This window comes from Aythya fuligula, chromosome 3 (genome assembly GCF_009819795.1).
Source record: "Aythya fuligula isolate bAytFul2 chromosome 3, bAytFul2.pri, whole genome shotgun sequence".
Classification (NCBI taxonomy): Eukaryota; Metazoa; Chordata; class Aves; order Anseriformes; family Anatidae; genus Aythya; species Aythya fuligula.
Genome location: NC_045561.1, coordinates 54,604,859 through 54,625,879, shown reverse-complemented (window position 1 = coordinate 54,625,879; position 21,021 = coordinate 54,604,859). Strand labels below are relative to the sequence as shown.

The 21,021-nt window shown below is 40.4% G+C and overlaps 1 protein-coding gene across 3 annotated transcripts in view; it reads right to left on the bottom strand.

Annotated features, from left to right (window-relative positions):
* Positions 1-21,021, bottom strand: part of ARID1B (AT-rich interaction domain 1B) — a 319,934-nt gene that overhangs the window by 6,655 nt on the left and 292,258 nt on the right. For 2 of the 3 annotated variants that reach the window (XM_032185765.1, XM_032185766.1), the window contains exons 13-18: positions 19,966-20,175; positions 16,225-16,429; positions 8,164-8,302; positions 6,745-6,917; positions 5,019-5,169; positions 2,215-2,311 (exon numbers count right to left, since the gene is read on the bottom strand). In XM_032185765.1, coding sequence (XP_032041656.1) covers positions 2,215-2,311; positions 5,019-5,169; positions 6,745-6,917; positions 8,164-8,302; positions 16,225-16,429; positions 19,966-20,175 — 975 coding nt within the window. Of the gene's footprint in view, positions 1-2,214; positions 2,312-3,899; positions 4,017-5,018; positions 5,170-6,744; positions 6,918-8,163; positions 8,303-16,224; positions 16,430-19,965; positions 20,176-21,021 lie in introns of all 3 variants that reach the window. The other variant, XM_032185764.1, reaches the window with a different exon arrangement.

The window sequence follows — 21,021 nt, the reverse complement described above, 5'->3', positions numbered from 1 at the left end:
AGGGGCAATTTTTGAATATATGATCTATGGTAAGTTCAAAGTTATGGCTCCCCTGGTATCTATATCTACATATAGATAAAATTCAGTATGTATTCAATATGGGTCAGTTAAAACAGCCCTGGGATTCATAAACTCATCTTCCAACTTTGGTGCACATAAAAATGCAACTGCTGCATTGCTCAAAAGTATTTTTTATTTCTTTTTAACTTGCAGTAGAGCTGTCTGGCTATTTGAGAATAACCTTTTCAGCCTTACATAAGCTACTTGCTGTGGCAAATTCCACGCTTTGGGCCAATTCATACCTTGAGAACTGACTTGGTAGTTGCCACATCTAAGAAGGTGTTTGTTTTACCTGAGTGATTCAGAATGCTTAAAGCAGACACTTGGGAATGAAGCACGTGCCTTTATAAAAGCTGTTCAGTGCTCTTGTCTATGTAGTGGCAACTACAGTGGCAAGTACATCCTGCTTTATGCCTAAAGGTAACCAGTGCGGAGGGCAGTGGTGCACCTGATTCCCCCTCCTGTGTAAAGGTTCAGTGGGTTGACCGAGGCTACACAATGTGCCTCTCTCCACTGGGAAAGTGGAATTGTGAGATCTTGCAACAGACAAAAAGACACCAACACCGGTCACCTGCTGTGTAATAACTCTCAGGCTACAAGCATTCATACAGGAATTGAAAAAAGTGGCTCAAAGTGCTTCATTAGCCCCAGGGGTTCATGCTCCAAGCACCTCCTTCCTAGTCATTCCCTAGCCTTCAGGCTGCAGATAAGGCTTTGAAAGGGCCATTTTTCACATTCTTCTTGAACGCTACAGAGTGAAACTTAGGAAATAGAGTAAGGAAGGGGCAACCTGATTCCCAGCTAAGTGGAAAGGGGGAATCCTCCGGGAGTGGGAGCCCCCTCTGGGAGGGGCCAAGGCCAGGATTCTCGCCCTTCATTCTTCAATGCTTTTTTGCATTCACGCTTGAATGAATGCATTTTGCATTCAAGAGGCATTATACAAAGCACATGAACAGCACTAGGGACAGGACCAAATATATATATACACACACACACAAATTTAAGCTGCCTTCTTGCTTAAATGAACATGTAGTTAATATATAACCTACATACGTTAGCATGGAATATCTCAAACTGTTCTGTTATGCATCTTTGCAATTTCCCCATTAAATCATCTCAGCTGCTAGTATATGCTCATTGAAAAGAACAGCACATTACTTTTTTGATGATGCTATTTTAGAGATGTTTGAACCAAAGAGATAGGTAAGAAATTGAACATTTTAAGCCTTTTTAGTACAATGTAACCTAAAAGCTCTTTTTTCTCTTTCCTAAATTTCTTAGTAAAACTCTACCCCAAGCTGAAAAGGACTATTTGGAACTGTCTGAAAACAAGTTTACATTCTGACATTGTATTATACGGAAATGCTTTCTACTTTGGAAGCTAATTTTGATTACTGTATAACTGGAACTCATAACATGCAAGATGAAACTCTGACCTTGTTGAAGTCAGTGTAGTATTGCTATTGACTTACAAGAAGGGATTTCACCCACAAGGTAGTAATGATGCATCTTACAAAAACCTTAAATTTGTGTATCATTTGCATTTTCGAAGACTTTACACTGAGAGACTGAAATGTACAAAACGTTTAAGTTATTTTTAACACTAATAACACCTCTCATGTATTGGTAACATATTACTTGAGAGAACACACAGGGAATATACCATCTGATATATATTAAAGATAGGTAATGCACATGACCACAACATTCAAAATAATTGCGAGTACTGCATGATTTACTCTGTTCCGGTTTTCTGTTGGGTTCACTTGGCTGCATGACATAATTTGAGGCCCTTCAACCTGCCAGTCAAGCAGCTTTCCTATTTGTTTCTGAAAGTGAGGCAGCATCACTTTACTAGCCTATGAGTTATACTTTCCCAGTCTGCTGGTTATTAACTTGGGACATTCACTTGATACACAAACAAAGCCACAGAACATCTGTTAAAATTTATGCTCTTTCAGTGTTATGAACATATTCTCCTATAGCTGCATATATACTGCTTATCCATATGGGCTGTGATTCTGACCAGAACTACAGTGCTCCTTTGTGCCAAAAGACATACATTCTATAAACAATGTTTTGAGTGTATACAGAACTTTGGGGTGACATTTATTAAACAAATATTATGAATATAACTGTTTCCCCTTTTCCTACCTGCTGCTGTGGATACATTCCAGGTTGATGTCCTCCATATGGTGGCTGTCCTGAGGGAGGTCCTTGTCCTGGATACTGCTGCCCGTACGGTTCATGCCTAAAATGAAGCATTCAAATCAACACTTAGAGCTGATGGAATTTCCAAGCCACCAGGAAAAGGAAATTGCTCTGATGATCTTGCACGTTGAAGATATTTGGAAACACAGTGAAGGTACAGTGTGGTATGGTCCCGAGCCTAGTGCAGTAAGCTCTGCTGGAGCTGGCAGTCAAAGGAAGGAGGTAAAGCAGATAGAAGGAAGGAGAAGCAATGAAGATGCAGCAGAGAGATTTAGGGGTAGCTGTCAGGAATGGAAACAGAGTATGGTCAGCAAAGAGGTAAGACAGGTAGCTACAGTGACGCTGGGAACCAGTTGTAGCAGGACAAGTACTTGATGTATAGCTCAGATGTTGCGAGTCAAGATGCTTGTGTTTAAAGAGTAGATCTCCATGAAGACTATTTCCTGGATTAAAAATGTTATCAACTTAGAGGTATGCAAGTTTGGTATATAATCAATACCTAACTGCTGATTTAAAGTGAAATTCTGTGATTCTAAATTTAGTTGGACCACAGTGACAGAAAGTTAGTATAAATATCATTATATTACAATATGTAACATTTAAACATGTTATCACTGAGTGAAAACAGTACTTTTATGATTTTGCTAAAATTCATTTAATTTTTAATTAAAGCTACATAAATGAAGCATACACACAGGAGGCAGAATTGAGCTGCACTTGGAAACTTACCTGTGGCCCCTTATGACCTCTGAGGGGCACTGCAGTGCAACTGCAGCATTTTTAGCATCTCTGAATGAAATTTAATTTGCTGAAATGAAGTGCTTGGAAAGTATTTAGACTGAAAAATTAACACTGTATTGCAGACCAGTATGTCAGTAATTCCACTCTGTACATTACCAGTAAGAACATAGCTACCATTTGAGTATAATTATGGAAGTAATATAACACAGAGAGTCAGAGAAATAAAGGAAATAAAGAAGACTGGGGAACTTGATGCATTAAAAGATCTCATGGGACATGGCTTTTCCAAAAACACAGAAAATTTACAGTTTTTGTGTGTTGACCAGAGTGAAAGCAATAGCTGCTTAGTATTTCCTAAAATTATCATGTGGATGGAGAGAAAATACCTAATGACAGTTAAAAGAACAATATACCTGATAGGAACTATCTACACTTGTCAAAGATTTTATGTGCTACACGATAAAAATGTGCAAAGGTACACGTACATTATATACATAAGGAAACATTTTCTAAATGTTAGTTTTGTTAGCCACAGAATAACCACAATCCAAATGAAGCTGTGGAAGCTTCAGAATTGGTGTCATTTGATGCTGCACTGGAGAACTTGGGGCTATAATAAATGTTCAGTTCAGTGTTGGCAGGGAGATACATAAGACAGTATGTATACTCCTTTTCTAACGTCTATGATGCTATAGCTACACAAAGCCAACTGATTCTCCCAAGCCTCTGTACCCCCAAGAAGCTGAACCAAAGGTAAAAGCCTAAATAAGAATAGAGAAAGCATAAGCAACACCAAGAGGCCGCATATTCTATGTGCTCCCACAGAGGCTGCTAGCACTCATTAGCTGGTTATTGCAGATATTACAAACAGAGAAATCAGTGTTCACCTTTGCTGGCCAGGGTAACGATTAGGAGAGTACATGCTTGGGTCACTGTTTGAAGGCACCATGTTGCTTTGACCAGGTGGTCCCATACTGCCTTCAGGACCCAGCCCATGATCCGACCTAAAAAATGACAAAGGAAACCTCATTCTGTAAAAAGCACTTATTCTCCAAAATTGCCAAGAAAACAAAACACACCCCTTAAAGAAAACATTTGCTTGACTTATCACCTTCCGCTGGAAACTTTAATCTCACTGACTCCCCAGCAATATGACCTGTTGAACATGACAGTTGTGTTTGCCTACACACCCACTACATCAAACTATGGGTGAAAACTCTACTCCGCTGTTACACTTAAAAGTCCAACACTGCATCACTTTGGCTACCACCAGGAAACAAAAAAGGAAGCTAAAGTACACAATCCAATGAGAATAAAAGTGGGAATATAGCCAGAGCTGCAAAACCTACTGGAATGCTTGATAAAATACAAACAGTCTCAAACCTCTCTGCTTGCTATGTAACAATGCTCATTCATCAGTGATTTCACTGTTTTTTTCTTTATTATTATTTTTTCCAAAGGCTTTCCCAGCATAAACAAAAGAGAACCAAATTTATTCTTGCTTACTTCACTGAAAGGCAAACTTACTAGGGTCCTGATGGACACGCTGAAAGACTAGTGCCTCTACAGCTCAGACAACAGACTCCAGAATTTCCAAAGACAATCCACTAACAGACCACAAACCAAACACAGTTAGGCTGTTTGTTTTGTTTTTCAAAAAAAGCCCACCAACAACTGTTTAGGTGAAAACATGGCAAGAAGACTAGCTCAAGTGCTACTTTACATCATCACAGCCCAGCCCAGCCGCCAGCTGAAGGCAGCTGCCAAACACACCATTTGCTGATCTGCTGCAGCTTGAGTGACTTCTGAAGTGTAACAATTCCTCTTTATTAGTTCCTGTGAACAGCTAGACACTGTCACTACCAATGGTTTAACTCCCAGTGATTTAGCAAGATGCTGTAGGAAATACAGGCCGATATGTTCTCTGCAAGGTGAGATGGGAAAATGAGAAGGGGAGATGATTGTTTTCATTAATGGGCTTTCCTTTCTCCTAAAGATTAACTCACCTCCTGTCATAGCCACTTCCATAAGAGAACTGCTGTCGCTGGCTCATGCTCATGTTGGACATCGCTCCAGATGGACTCTGGTTATACATATCCTGTATTCCACTGTTGGGCATTTGTCCAGGGGTCATGAAAGGCTCATTGCTTCCAGGCACTGAAACAGTAAAGGAAATTAAATATATTATTCTGGGTGTTTGAAGATATCTTTTTATTAAATGATATATTTTAAAATAATGTTCAGATCCCTAACACTGCCAAGGAGAATTAGCTGGTGTCTGACAAGCTCTCCAGGGCCTGATGAAAACACATGAAGCAGCACCACTACCAAGATGATGGTTATAATATTATATAGGAGCTGCAAACAAAGAAAGTAATCTCATCATATCGAGCTGAACTCAACAGGCACCAAGGCAGCTTCTTCCCTGTGGTCTTTATAGCTGAAGATGAACTTGCTCTTACTCTTTTCACCCCAAACAATGCTAAATATGACCGCAAACATGAACCCTACAAACAGATGAAAGCAAGTCTCATAGTTTGAATTATAAAGCTGTAGGGATTAGGTTCTGCTTTTTCTCATAAAGCACTTATATACCTACATATATCAGAACTTGCTTACTGAAGGAATAAGCCCACTTAATCTCAGATGGATATAACAACTAAAATGAATCTAAGACAGAGAGGACCTTCCCCTTACTCTAACCATCTTGTGCTAGTCTCCACAGTCTAGGAGAAAGGATTTAAAGGAAAGGTTTGAAAAATCACATCAGGCTAACTATCTCTTTTAACATATCTCCTCGACTCATCACATATCAGGCAGTTGGGCTCAATCCTTGTATGTCCCTTTCAACCCTTCCATTCCATTCCATTCCATTCCATTCCATTCCATTCCATTCCATTCCATTCCATTCCATTCCGTAAAATTCTTCCCTTGATTTATGGGCCTCTTCTTCCTACGTCTCTCCTTTGCTCTCTTTGTGATTCCACTTCTTAATTTCATCTCCTCCATCTACTTTTCTCTTTGAAGCCATTGTGAGCCCTACTTGTGTTCTTTCCTCCCACTTTCCTATATACAAGGTATGCAAGACTGATTCATTTTAAGCACATTTTATAGAATCCACAAATACACCTGTAGGTTAAGTGCCCAAAAGGATAAGAGTCAGGTTTGACATTAATTTTAATTTTTGCTTTCTAAAAAATGAACAACCTTTGAGCATGTTTATCACTTTTTTTCAAGGGTTGTCTAAGGGAGAAAAAAACTAGCTTTCCTATTCTGAAAAATATGTAAACAGACAGACAACATAAGGAGACTTGCTCAGTTCCACACAGTGAATTTCCAGTTCAGCCCTACTACAACCAGGCCTGTTGCTTCTGAGTTTCATATTCTAACAATGAAGTCCAGGATCTGATTTGCAGAGTAGCTAACCACCTTCAAGAAGCATACTGCATTGCATAAAATCTTACCCTAGGAATTTATGCCATCGTTCCTGAAATGTGTTCCTAGAAACAGTTTCAGGAAACAGTTAAGTTCCTCTAAAATACACAATATGACTCTGAGAGGGGGAAATATGATCAGAGCAGAATGAAACACAATTGCACTGCATCTCTCTTTTTGCTATAAGCATGCCATTTTGCCAGTGTTAGAATCAGCAAAGTGTGCAGCTCATTCTGATGACTAGAATACCCTGATTAAATCGATGTAAGAACACTTAAACTCCCACAAAGAAAATACCTTTTCTCATTCCACCGAAAGGATCTTTATTCGGCTCATATGGCATCCTTCCCATCATATCTGGCATGTTTATTCCCTGCTGGTATGGTGCATTTGGCGTCATGGAGTTTCGCTTCGGGAATGCTGAATCACTTACATCAGAAAAGGGATCGTGCACACTAACTGCGCTGTTTCTAGAAGAGGAGAAAAAAGAGGCATTAACATCACCATAGATTTGTAAGAACTGTGAAAACAGACTGGACTATAATATGCCTAGTCCATGACGCTGTCTTCAGCAGTGCAGCACATACCTGAGGAAGATGCAAACAACTTTCACCATCATTAAAAAATCTACCCATTTTTTTCCCCACGCTTATCTGACTACTTACATTAAAGACCAGTGTTTTTCATCTAATTCAACTGCGCATGTTCCTATTAGTCATGTAGAAGTCTAAACTTTTCTGAAATTTCACTAAGCTGTTGTCCTCACAAGCACAGGTTAATTATATGCTGTGTAAAAATAGTATTACTGTTGATCAGTTTCAAATTTACCAATTGAAAGGTAATGACTGTAAGGTTACCAATTTACCATTCCCTTGCTCTCCTACTAAAGACTAAACAGCTACATTTGATTTACCTCCCAAATACCATTTCCTGTTATATGCAGAGGCACTAACTTTTATGGCTGCAGACAGCTTTATTCTGAAGCCATTACAAATTTGGCTTGGAAAATGGATTTTCACTATTAACTAGCAGATTTATTCTTAATACAAAAGAAAATGTTTTTCACAGTGGAAGAAAACTCAGCCTGAATTACAGATGATTAAGAAATTTCTGGTTATCCTTTCCGAGCTATTGGAGATGAAGAAAAAAGAATCTATGTATGTTAAGTTCTGAATGATTCTGTAAATAGTTCAAAGCTCAGGTTCCTGCTGAAGTCAACGAGAACTTTTTTTTGCTGGACCTCAGTGGGCTAAGGATTCTTTATGAATGGAGAGAAGACTTCAGATCAAGCTGGCCTGAATGGCTTATAGGATAGACAACTGAAAGGGATCTCTCTGTCCATCCAGCTGAATACTCTGCTACCTCACTGTTATTGTAATACTTATTTGAAAATTGGACCTGTATACCCAAGAAGCAAGGCTGTGGTTCTGAGCTGGTGCTGCTGGGTTCCACATTCCTCCCCACTCTTGACATATTCACATTCTCTCCTTTGCACTGGTGCTTGTTTGATCTTTCTCTGATGTTTAGAAAGCTAATGCAGTTCCTACTCCTTCCTCCCTTTCCCAATCTCCTCTCCAAAGAGAGATGATTTTCTGCCACTTCTAAGGCTGGACTGGTTCAACACAGAATCAAATGAGTTCCTGAGCAGATGGGAAAAGGCTTAAACTGTTGCAGAACTACAGCGTAAGAGAAAATGAAGCAAAGCTCTTCTCATACCTGCCACCCTGCATAGGTGTCATCTGTCCATGAGGTGTTGATGCTGGTGTTGGGGGCTTCAAATCGCCTGGCACTTCTGTCATGGAATTACTACCAGTAGACTGTGGAGTCTGTGGACCTTGTAAGGAACCAGAATTAGCTGGGAGATGAAAGAAAAAAGGAAATATTAAAAGGTAGAAGCCAAATTACTGTGGAAATAATAATCATCAGTGAGAGAAACTGGTTCTTTCCCCCATGAGCCTGCTTATACCATGCATCTCAATACTTTATAACTTCCACAGATCCTCTGAGATCAAGATGTGCTGTGCAATAATAGCCATCATCTTTCCTAGAACCATGAATTAAATCTGATGCCTGAAGCAACATGAATAGAAATCATCTAGATGAAGGATCATTTAAAACAGAGGTCAGAGATACAGACTTAATTGTCTATAGTTTACAACAGAGTAAATTAAAGGTTGTTCTTTGGCACAGCTTCTTTATATAATCACTACCACAACACAGACATTCATAAGGCAAATTTCAGCCAGAAGCTTCTCCTACAAATTTAAACTGCTGTATTAATATAAGAACATAATTTCATTTACTACTAGAAGGCAGACATTTCTGAGGTGAAACATGGCAAATGGTTGGTGGCATGCTGCAACTCTGTGTCAGTTTTGAGACAGCATGGCAAAAGATTGTGTTCCAGAAATGCAAAAGACAATCTGGGATAAGCAGAAAGCAACCACTGGAAGTAGAATACGAACAGGAGCTGTGGCACACATTCCTATTAAAATTGTAAAAGTAGCAAAATACAACTTAACAAAATGTAGCTAGGATCACCTCAGAGCATGTGTAACAAGACCAGGTCAGTTCTGCAAAGCCACCTATTTCACCTGCGAAAACTTTTAGGTTGAGGTCTCAGAGAGTAGTAGTGTACCTGCACTACTGTCCTCCTCAACCATGGTGAATACCTATAATCCTGATGTGACAACGAGTGGAGAAATCATGGACTGTTCTATTCCAACAGCAAAAAGAGCATTAAATGAATACATCACATAAGCTAATGGTAAAACACGTTCAGACCAGTCTTTTAAAGTACACACTTGAAATTACTCTTTTTGTATGAATACTGAGCGGATTATCCCCCCCACTCCAAATATTTGATGTGGTATTTTTCTGATTTAGAAGGCAGTAGAAGGGTATCATTAACAGTGTCTAAACCTTGGATCAGACTGGCCTTGTCTGCTTGTTTGGTGCTCGTAGCAGGAATTCGTCCCGAGAAGTTGTAGGGTCAAGTCTATGGATGCAATTTTCAAACAGAAAAAATCACAGACCTAATAGACTTAGAAAGACACGGCTTTGACTTGAGAGGTCTTTTTTTTTCTTTTCTTTTTTCTTTTCTTATGAACTGTCACGTAAGCATTTTATAGTGCCTGACTATCTACGTTCAACAGCCAATTAACAAAACTTTATAAATTACTGTTAGAGGAAAAATTGCAAGAAGCAGTATGGGCTTTTCTTCTGCATGTGAAAGAGAGAGTAGTTTATAATTGACTCAGACTCCTAGAACACTCATCATCTTGACAGGCAGAGCTTGTTTTTAACTGAAGAACACCCTTTTTATGTGTTTCATTTATATCTGTAACACATGTTCCACTATCTGGAAATCAGTCTCAGTAGCAAGTGCATATGTAAAATGCACATTTTGTAGACCATGTTGTTCCTGTCCTCAACTTTCTAAGGCATGTTTGGATTGCGCTCACATAGAAATGACGTTCAAAAAAAGTTCAAGAAAAGCTCTCTGATTGCATTAGTACAGTAACAACAACATTTGCGACAATTCAGGCTACAGTTGACTGAAGGCTTTAGTGCTATAACGAAACAAATCCATGAAATAATAAAGCAGATCTTCATGTTCACATAAAATGAACCCTTTGTATATATGACCCCCTGAGTAACACAGGACCATTCTCTTGTCCTTTTGTATTTCAAGGCCTATTCTGCTTTAAACATAGTTCTAGATTACTTCTAAAAAGCTCGAAGGCATTTCTGAGTTGTCACACACCATCTTGTCATATTAGAGCTATGTAAGCAAGTATCTTAGTTTATCCATACACGTACTGTAAAACATGATATTGCTTCACCCTGCACATTTCTCTTATGAGTGGCTCTTATGCAGCAATTAAGTTCTTCCTTATTCTACCTGAGCAAAAACCGAATTCATATCTAAAGTAAACCGAAATAAAACAAGCAAAATATTCTTTCATTATTTATGGGCTGCTAGAATACATTGTATCTTTATTAGGAATAATGTGGTTTTTAGAAACCTCTTCAAGGAAAGATTTAAAAACAGAAGGATGTCCAACAGAGAACCTGCAAGTTAAATTTCTGTCTGCTGGGTGGTAGTTATAGTTATTGGCCCTGACCCTGACCCCCTGCTAAACAACTGTTTATAAATATCTGAAAAATGGAAGGTAAATACTATTACAAGAAGTGCCAAGTTTCTGGTATTGCTTTGTGAACGTGCTTTGCCCTAGGTCCCTGCTGGGTAAGGCACACTTACCCCAGACTAGGGCCTGCAATGGTTTCAACCTCTGGATCAGGTCATCAGCTAACAAGACGAGCCCAAGAGTGGGTATGACCTACATTCTTTAAGTAATGTAACTCTTTCTTGTAGGATGTGATTTTCAGTTTCTTAAACATTTACCATGCTTCAGACAATCACAAGGAAGTTATCCAGATGGATCTTCCCCTCAAGCTATTTTTTTTGCTTGCTCCTGTAGAAATTTCATGTGCAATACTGGGCATATGAGTGAAATTATTTTTTTTTCACAAGAGGTTCTTAGATGTGTGGTCCTTTCCTCAGAGAGTCTCTTTAGAGATGTTGATTTGTGGCTAGGCAGAACACAATAAAGCAACAGGTGAGATCATGTAAAGGGTGATACATGGCAAAACTTAGAAAACTGGCACCCAGAATGAGCTGATATTCATGATGTAAATTTTTTTGGTGGCTCAGCTCTTCATCTGTAGAACAGGAATCATACTCCTTTTCCTCTCAGACGGATATTGCAAAGGTTGATCGATGCTTTTAAAGCCCTCAAATACAATTAAAATGAGGACCAAAAGAAAAAAAACAAACAAACAAGGAGTAAAGTTATAATTCTCTGTTTGAGGCTGTCTGAAAACTGTGGTACAGTTATTGAAAGGTGAGGGTAACACAAAATACTGAATAACTTCTCATTTGTTGAACATTTGTTTATTTTGTGCACTGAATGACACAGACATTTCACAGAAAAAATATCAGTGTGACCGCATGATTAAGAGTGTATTGAACTGTAGATGCACAAGGAAACATAATTAAGGTTACAAAGACTATATCTCACTTTTGGCATTTCTTAACATTTGAGCACTAGGCTTTGCAACAAAAAGATATGCTTTGACCAGTTTTTGGATATAGTATGTGCACACACTAAATGCAGATTACTTATGTTCCCTCACACATACTAATACATTTCACACACATTGCTATTAGCAATGTTTTCTAGTTTTCAAGGATATGGAAACAACCCTCTTCTTTGTAAGAAAGCGACATATTCCTTTCTTCATGTTTTACCTTAGATTTTACATTTGTTAATCTGTTCTCTGAAGTCCTTATATCTATTCTTGAAGGTATTTTATTATGCTAGCCGTTTCGTTTTGATCGTGGACATCCTGAAACAGAAGCCCTATCTTTTATAGTGCTTTCTAAGCTTCAGTACTAAGCAAAGAATGAATAAGGAAGACAAACACTAATGTTCTTTTAGAATAGGTAATCTCTGTGTACATGACTGCAGCTGACTTGTGGACGTCCAGGAAAAAAACCTACGTATACATAGCTAATGAATTCTTCATCTCACGTCCATGTCTAAGTGATGCTTCTCTCTCAAGTGTCATAGCAGATCTGTAAGAGTATGCTTTTAGGAATTTAAAATCCATCCAAAAGGAAATAAAAGGAGCATTTCTGTTAGTGAGAAGTACAGTCCTACAAACTCTTCCCGCAGTTCACTCAGCGGCAGCACGGAATTGCAGGACTGCCACAGCTTTTTCCTTGCAAAGCCCGAATGGCAGCACAGGCTGCTTTAAGGAAAGACCCTTGATTTACCAGAAAGACGCAGTTAAAAAAATAAATATATAAAAAAGATTTCTCTTGCCAGCAATTTTTTCCCTCCAGGAAAAAAAAAAAAAAGAATTCAACCTCTTGAAACGCCATTAATAGGAGGCCTGACGCGCTCTCTAGGATATCCCTACCTTTTGCCAGAAGCTACAAATGTATACTCTAAAGTAAACAATGGGAAGGTTACTGAAGGTTAAGCACATTCGCATACTTCAGAGCGAGCAGCCAGCCGCCACGCTGGGAAGATAATTCACACAGCACGAGCCCCGTGCCCCAGTTTGGCCGGGCTGGGGGCCGCTGGCTGCGGCTGGGCCCCCCCGGCGGGGCGTGGGGGCACCTCTGCCTGCCCCCACGTCCTCCGACCCCTCGCCCATCCGTCTTCCATGGGGATTCCTCGGCTGGCCTGGTGGCACGCTGCGTGGCATCACCTGCCCGCTAATAACAGCAGGGCGGTCGGCCACCCGCCGCCAAAGAGGGATGGGTTTGGTTCTGGGGCCACTCACTGAAGGGCTGCGTCGCGCCGTGTCCCCCCCGCTGTCCCTCTCCCCAGGGCCTGCTTCTCCGCTGCCAGGGAATCTTTCAGTTCAGGACTTGCCACTGGATTTGTCCATTTGGGTCAAAACTATCAAATGCTCATGATGGGAAGCGCATTTTGTCTTTGTACCCACTTCTGGAAAGTACTGGAGCCCCAGAAGGATGCTTACGAAGGCCTACGGTGCCTTTCTCTCCAAAGGAATGCCTGCACAGCAAAATAACACCCAACAGTTGGCATGGACCTTGGCACAGACACAACAGCCAGGACACAGGGCCAGCAGGGGTCCTCTAATAGCTAGTCTGGCATTAGGCATCTGCTGGTGGTGTCCACCACGGTGGTACTACCTCACCCCGACAGACCCAAAGTGTGATATCAAGGTCTCAGCCTACCACAAGCACGTCTCCAGCTTGCACAGCCTCGGAGCAGTGCAAGACACACTGCAAGACCTTCAGGCCCCCACCTCTGCCTGGCGGTTTTCTGAAAGGACAGAAGAGGCTCCAACAGTACTATAGAGCCAGGACGTTTATTACAATAGGCAGCTAATCCTATCACTACTGCCTTGGCTACAGTGCCAACGCTGGCTACTCTGACTCCCTTTTTCAACTTCATATAATTGCTGACACTACCCTGAATTGCACTGTACACAGCACTAAACTATTCTCTCCTTTACATATCATTTACCTTATTAGAGTTAATGATGTAAAAACCAAAAGTGATGGGAATTCCCAAATACAAGCAAATGGACTAACACACGAACCCACACTGCTGCATCGCAGTCCCCCAGATTTGCCTTGCACATCACAACCTTTTCCCGACCAGGTTCTTCTGCTGGGCTCTGCTTCCTATGGTTTTTGCACTGTTTCTCATGGACAAAGTACAACACCCCCTCTCTGAGACAAATCCCCCTGCTTTTTTATCAAATTACCCAAGCACTAATGCTGCCAACTACTTCTATGCAAATGGTGTCTGCTTCAAAGTGGTTCTGCCTGCACTGAGCTAACTGCACAACAGAGGCTAATGGTTAAAAGGAGGACCTTACGAGGCTGCTGTTCCATGTTGTACCGGGCTCCTGCTCCCTCTGAATGCCAAAGAGTAACAGATTATCTAAAGTACATCCACAACTCTACTTCTTTTGTGCAGTTAAAATGTTAATGTTGGTATAAACCAAAGAAAAAGGAGTGAGAAAAAAAAAGCTGACTATTAAAAAGAACAGGCTTGCACTCTGCAGCATCTATACCTCAGCGGGATTTCATGTACTAAAGCTGATACACACTGGGAAAGCCTTTCTGCGTACAGAAGTGCAGTCCATTCAGTGACACGAGTTCTTTTCTAGCCAACAAAACAAACCTTGAGATCTTTGCTTGCTTCCCCCTCTTCCAGTCTCTATGTCCTGCTGTGTTTTTATCTTAGAAAAATAGTTTCAGTTCTCCTCATAGGCAGCTTCCTTGAATGTTATGATAAATTTAAACTCGGACTTTATCATTTTAATCTGTGGCATCGTGACACAAAAGGACGCTGTAAAAATGGTACGTCTGGTGTTTCTGTTCCTTTGTTTCCAGTCTACGTATTTAAATAAGGATTCTTCATCTCAAAGTTCAACCGATTCACAGGATTTGTCCCCGAACAAACTGCTGAGCGCAGTGTTGGAGGCGGACGGGCAAGGGAGGAGAGAGCAAAGCACAATACCCTTTCATTTTTAGTACTGCTTCTTAGTTTTAGAAAGAGATTAATTTCCTCCTGACACTCCTTAGCAAGTCTAAACAGTTTCACTCCCCTTACCAGCCTTCTTGGGAATGAGAGGCAAATGCAACATCTTATAATTTTTGCAGTGGGGCACACTCTGGACTTGCTATGCTCATTTCAGACTGATAAACATTTGGACTATAGGCTTTACCTCTTGTACTACGTGTTTTTCTTCACATTCTGAAATTACCTTGCAAAGTCATCTAGTTATCTTCTATATTAAATTATCAACACTGAGGTACCTGATAACTGTAGGTATTAATGAGGAAGTGGAACTATTTAAAGTATTACACAAGGAGATGTATCTAGGAGTGTTTAACACTAAACATTGCCCCAAATCCTTAAACCAAATACATCATGCTGAAAAAGATTTAAGCTTTATTTCCTTATCTTCTTCTGTAGTGACAAAGCGCTATCATATGAAATGATCTTGTAAAGGCCAGAACTGTGTTATATGATGATAAAGGCTTTTGCAAATTTTGTGGTATCCACGGTAGGAGTTTTCCAACTGGGGAGATACAGCCAGCAAAATACCTCAAGAGCTTGCTGGGTCCCCCACTCTCCACCTCCCATTTTCAGCCAGTGAACCGAAATAACAGAAATTAAGTCATTAAATACTTTTCCAATATTGCCTTCTAACATACGGAACTGCTATCAACATTCCAGAATTATGTTCTCTTGGCAATAACAGAAGGCGGTCTACCTAGCAGTAAATGTGAAAGCTGGTATTAGCAAAATTATTTTGTTGCTCAGAAAAGTCTAATAACCAGCAAATCACAGGAAAATTTTTCAGAAGTCAACTTAATAGACTAATACTTACAACACCTTTTCCTATATGCTTAAAATGTCACTGCTAAAGAATTTTCCTGTGTTGAATATCAATCATGACTATCAAATCTTGCAAGTCTCAAGTTAAATTAATTTAGAAAGAAACCACACTGTACACGCAAAAAGAATGGCCCAAATCAATCAATTCACGTTCTGATTTTTCAGAGAAGATAAAAATGGTGATGCTAACAACTTATCTGACATGCAGGATTAACAACAACAGAATAGAGAGCGTGCCTCCAGACTACAATGTCTGGCCGTGGGGATACACCATACTCTCAGCTCCCTCCATCTGCCACACATTCAAGGCGAGCCACATCAGAGCAACCATCTGAGATCCACTCATTAGCCCAGCATCTGCCATCCTGCCTCCAACTGAAGTTTTACCGAGCAACAGCCACGCTGAAAATGCAGCTTCAGAGCCACAGCAATGAAGGTGCAGGCAGGAGGGCCTCATCTTTAGATAAATGGAAACTCCTCCTGGGGCTGGCTGCCTCGTGTGTTACAGCACGAGCACGTCCCCGCAGAATGCTATCGTTTTTACTGGAACAGCTTAACTCTTTGAATCTTAGAGATATGATGGTACATGCACCTTGAGCAAAGACTAGATACATAACCGTGGATGGCTCCTCAGAGTTAAATCTGACTCAACTCAGGAGCCGGTTCAAGTTGGAAAACAAGATGCCAACAACATATTTATCCTCGCAGTTTGTCTAATATTAGCAAGACATGCTTCTAAATATAAAAACTGCAACCTAGTGAATATCTTGCGCATTTAAAAATGGTTGTGTAAGAGGCTGCAGTTTTTCCTACTTACCAGGAGATGGCGGCTGAATCTTAGGTTGTTTCTTGGTATCTCCGGTGCTGAAGACTTCTGGAGGGGGCTCCTCCCCTCGCTCGATCTTGCACTCGAAGGCAAACAGGTACTGAATGTATTGTTTTTTCAGGGAGCTGGCTGCACTGCTCGAAGTGCCAACGTTCAATGTTGTTGCCAGCTCACGCCACTTCTTGTTTTTATTAACCTAGCACAAGAAATGGCAGAATCATTGGTTTGCAGCAGACTGGTTTGTTTAAAAGTCAGGAGACAAAAGAAAAAAAAAAAAAAGTACTTAATGTCTTGGTTTACTTTTTTTTTATTTTTATTATTATTTTCCTCTTCTAACTAATGCTCATTACTCCCACACGAAGTAATGCATAGACAGCATTTACAGTTATAAAACCATTAAGGAACCTGCTGATAGCTACATAAAAAGCTTTGCTTGTTGAGAGTCTTCTGCATGGTGCATCTTTTAAATGCCTTGCACTCTTCCAGGGCCTGTGCTCTTCAGTTAGCAATTTATCTCCCAGCAAATGCACGCTCACTCTTGCTCTGACACCCACCCACACCCACCCCATTCTAATTAAAAAGCAGCTTCTAAAAACTAATTTAAAAAGCAATAACAGCGCTATTCTGCAATTTAAGTGTTTGAGCACCGATATGAAAAATATTTTTTCTCTCCAAACTAGCCACCAGCTGTCAGACAGTTTAGCCTGTAATTCCTGGCTCGAGTCCTTTCACTTTAGGGCATCTTGCAGGGACAGATCAATGATCCTTTAGCTAGATGAGAGGCAGAGTGAAGTGAGGCCCCTTCATTAATTAAGGCAGACTTCAAACACGCAGGACTAGCCCGGCAGTACCCTGTATTACACTGCTGACTGCACAGCTCCACTGCGAGCCTTGTTTGCAGTGCAAGGCTGAGAATATCCAAAGAATCTGTTCCTGAGTTCTTCAAACACAGCTGATCTGCAGTAACAGCTCAGTTCATTTGTCATCCTGGATGATGCCACTGGCTCACTCAGCTGTACCAGTCGTAGCAGAGTATTTTGCTGTAACACCTGATGCCCCAAAGTTCATTCAGCCAGTTGTGCAATTGCTAGGTATGATCCTAGGAGGGGAGACAGCACTGAAATAAAGGGGCTATGAACATCTGAGCATCTGGGCTGATGCTGGGGAAGAATCCTGATTCTTGCATGCCACGATACCTTGTACTTGCCCTGAGGCCTTGTACTTGCCCTGAGGCCTGAGATTTTCTGATTCCAGCTTTACTTTTCTAGTTACAATGGTTATCATTAGCCATACTGTTCTCGTGCCTTTATGCCAGCAGAAGAAATGTTTCTTACATTTCTCTCTGTGTTTAATAACATCATAATTGCTGCCAGTCAGCGAAGATATTTTGGGGATAGCATTAATAGTATGCAGGTTGGCATGGCTGTATGAAGTGTTTTTATTTCTCTGGTAGATCCTGCAAGAACTCAGGAGTTAAAGGAGAAGAGATTTTCATAAACTGCCCCTGCTGAGGCTTGAAATCCAGTTACACAGCCCTTTGTGCCTACTGACTTACAGCTAAGTTGTATGTAATGAACACATTGTATAATGCAAACAGGAACATTCATGCCTAAATGCCCACTGTACTGGCATTTAAAAGAAGACTGCCAGCAGCTGGTCTGTTCATGTTGGGACCCCATCAGCTGCACGTATTCAGAGAACATGTACTGCTGCTGCTCAGCTACGTTCCCTGTCACTTTCTGGGCAGAATCAGGAGATGCAGAGCGTAGCAGCTGGAGCAACAACTTTTTAGAAGAACATCACTCGGATGCATTTAAATAAATCTCATCAAGCAAAGCACTTTGCCTCTCAGTAGGCCCGAACAGATAAACACGGTGATCATTCATGTGGGCATACCAGCAAAAACAGAAGCCTTTACTTTCAATGTCAATTCTTATCAGTACTGAAGCACACAAATTTGTAACTCAAGATCCTTCAAAAATCAGGCTAAGTGAACAGCATCTATTCTTTGGCAATGCATAATGTCTATCATTGCAAATTAACACTGAGTGTCTCAAAATAAAATACATTTCCATGTGATAAGCAAACATTAACAATTCTCCAGAACATCCCATGTGTCCCCCTTGCTTTATTTTTGATACCGAGTCAGGCTACGGGAGCAATCTCGCTGTACGAGGCAGAGCAGCTGCATGATACGATTTACCTGTAATAAAGTTTCTGAGCTAAAAGTAATCAAATCTTTATGATGCTGGGGGGCATGAGCTGATCACTAAAAATGTCAGGATACCATCTCTTACCCATATATAGCATTTAACAACTGGCAAGGTGAACTATATTAGGTTTCTCTGCCTTCCTCTAGTAACAGCAATAGCTAGCATTTCTGGACTTGAAGGGCCAATGATCTAATTCAGTAGTCAAGTCCTGTGTTGTGAAGTGTACCATTAAACACAGCAGTAAAAATGGTACTAATTGATGTTGGAAGTTTCTTTCCTGAACTAACCAGATAAATCATTAAGATGTACTCTCTTTCTGATGATCTAATTTGATTTCCGTATTTTTGACTTAATATTTTATAATTAGTGTAAAATTATATATACATATATATACCATTAAATACTACACAGATATTTATCTATACACCTGTCTTTAAAACCTAGTCTTGCAAAGCACTGAACATCCACAGACATTTTTAAATCCACAGAAATTACGGGTCTCAGCATTTCACAGTAGCTTCTAGCATCTAGCCAGACTGATCCTGTAGATGCAAAGGATGTTTACTAAGCATCAGGAAAGGGCAGATAATATCAAATACAAAAGCTAAGTCTGCAAATGCTGACCATTTACTCCTGCTTTCCCTTTTGATGGTGCTAGTCAAAAAACATTTAGTTTTGCTCTGTGGTGGTCAATTATACAGAACCTTACGTAAGTTATTTCCACATATCCTTTTGCCAGAGTTCCAGTTAACTGGTGAGAACACAAACGAAAGTTTCTCTCATCTGTGGCACACCAAATAAGCTCAGCAGGAAGAACAAGGCCAGAGAAATTCGTATATTCTGTATTCTAACATTGCACTTTTTTGTTTTCAGCTCTTCTATTTTCCTTTTCCTTTCTCTCAATTAAGTAAATCACCTTTTCTTTGTAATGATTACGCTTGTAAGGCAAATCTAAATATCCTGAAAGTGCTTTCCAAACACGAGGAGAGCACAGTCTCTGCTTAAGACACAATTGTACTGTGTAGAGACAATTGGAGATGAAAGATTTGGGAAGAAGAACGATTTTCAAGAATCTCTCTGCCACTTTTCTGGAGAAATGAACTGATTTGTCCCAGAGGCAGCATACCTATCTGGGAAGGATGGATTTCAAAATCTCCTTTTTCTTTCAGCTGAATTCCTTTCAGCTCTATCATCTGTTTTTTTACATGTGACTTTGATGCAATGGCCTTTTTCTCTTCTGTTTTCTTAGCAGCACTACTGGATTCCCCTGAACAGGTACCCTGAACAGGCAACAGCTTCATCTGTCTACAGAGCTGGTCAATTTTGATTCAAACAGTAGGCTTTTAGAGCAATTATGCAGCCAAAGATGAGCTCCAGACAAATAGAAAAGCGTTAATATGTTGAAACTCTACTTCAACTCTATTGTCAGGGCTGAGAATGAAGTTGTGTAACTAGCAGGAAATATTCTGGAAAATTATGTATTGCCTCTTCAGAAGGTTGACTTTTAAGCACTTCTCACCTGTGCTAAACCTCCAATCTCTTTGACACAGACGTACAGCCTGAACAGGTCCAAGGGCTTCTTGCCCACAGCTGGCAGACTGGCCACAGGTGTGCCCCTCTCCTCCATGAATGTGAGGTACCGGTCTACCCACATCTTGCGCTCTGGTTCGTTTCCTAGTTCATAGACTTTTGTGATCTTCTCTCCAGTTGTGGTAGAGGAACTTGATTTCTGAATTGCAAAAAGAAAAAAAAAAGTTGGGGGAAGGGTGGGAGGGGGAGGGAAAAGAAAGTAAGAAACTCACAACATTGAAAAAGAGAAGATGTCAAACAAACTAAAGCTATCACACAACAGTCAGGAATGAAGGCTACTAGTTCAGGCACAAACAGTACATTCTGTCCATATACTGAAAATTCAGCTTTTTAATTAAAAGGGCCCAAACTCCCCATTTTCATGTTTCTTTCACTGATCTGAACTTTGGATCCCAGAAGGCAAGTTTCTGATGTTGCCTCATTTCATTTTAATAACAGGTAGTTCTCACATAGTCCTTCACGTCCACTTATCTTAAAGTGCTTTGCAAGCAGTGATTTGGGCAAAATAAAACAAACTTGTCCCACTCAACTCATCTTAATCCTAAAAACGAATGAAATGAACACTCTGCCTTTCTACCCAAAGAGTGGCTAGAAAACCTAAAAGTCTTCCACCAGAACAGGAAATGCAGAAGAATATCCTAAAGCATGAATTATGGCAATCTAGTACACTAGGGATTGTACTTGATTTAGAGTCATAAATGGCAATGCTTTACTGTCTGTTCATACCACTGCTGGTCAACAGAAAGAAGATGAATGCCTACAGTACAAGGAGATTGGTGGCAAAACTCGTTGTGAATTGTGAATTAGCTGCCTGAGCCAGTAATGCTCATGAGTGGCTACTACTCTCCACTCTTGAATGAGGACAGAAGATGGTCACTTCATATGACCTGCCTAGAGAAGAAGAGTGTGTATATGACCTGGGGAAAAGCAGGATTCAGAGCAATCAGAGATGAGCCACAGGAAAACTGAAAGAGGTGGAAAGAGC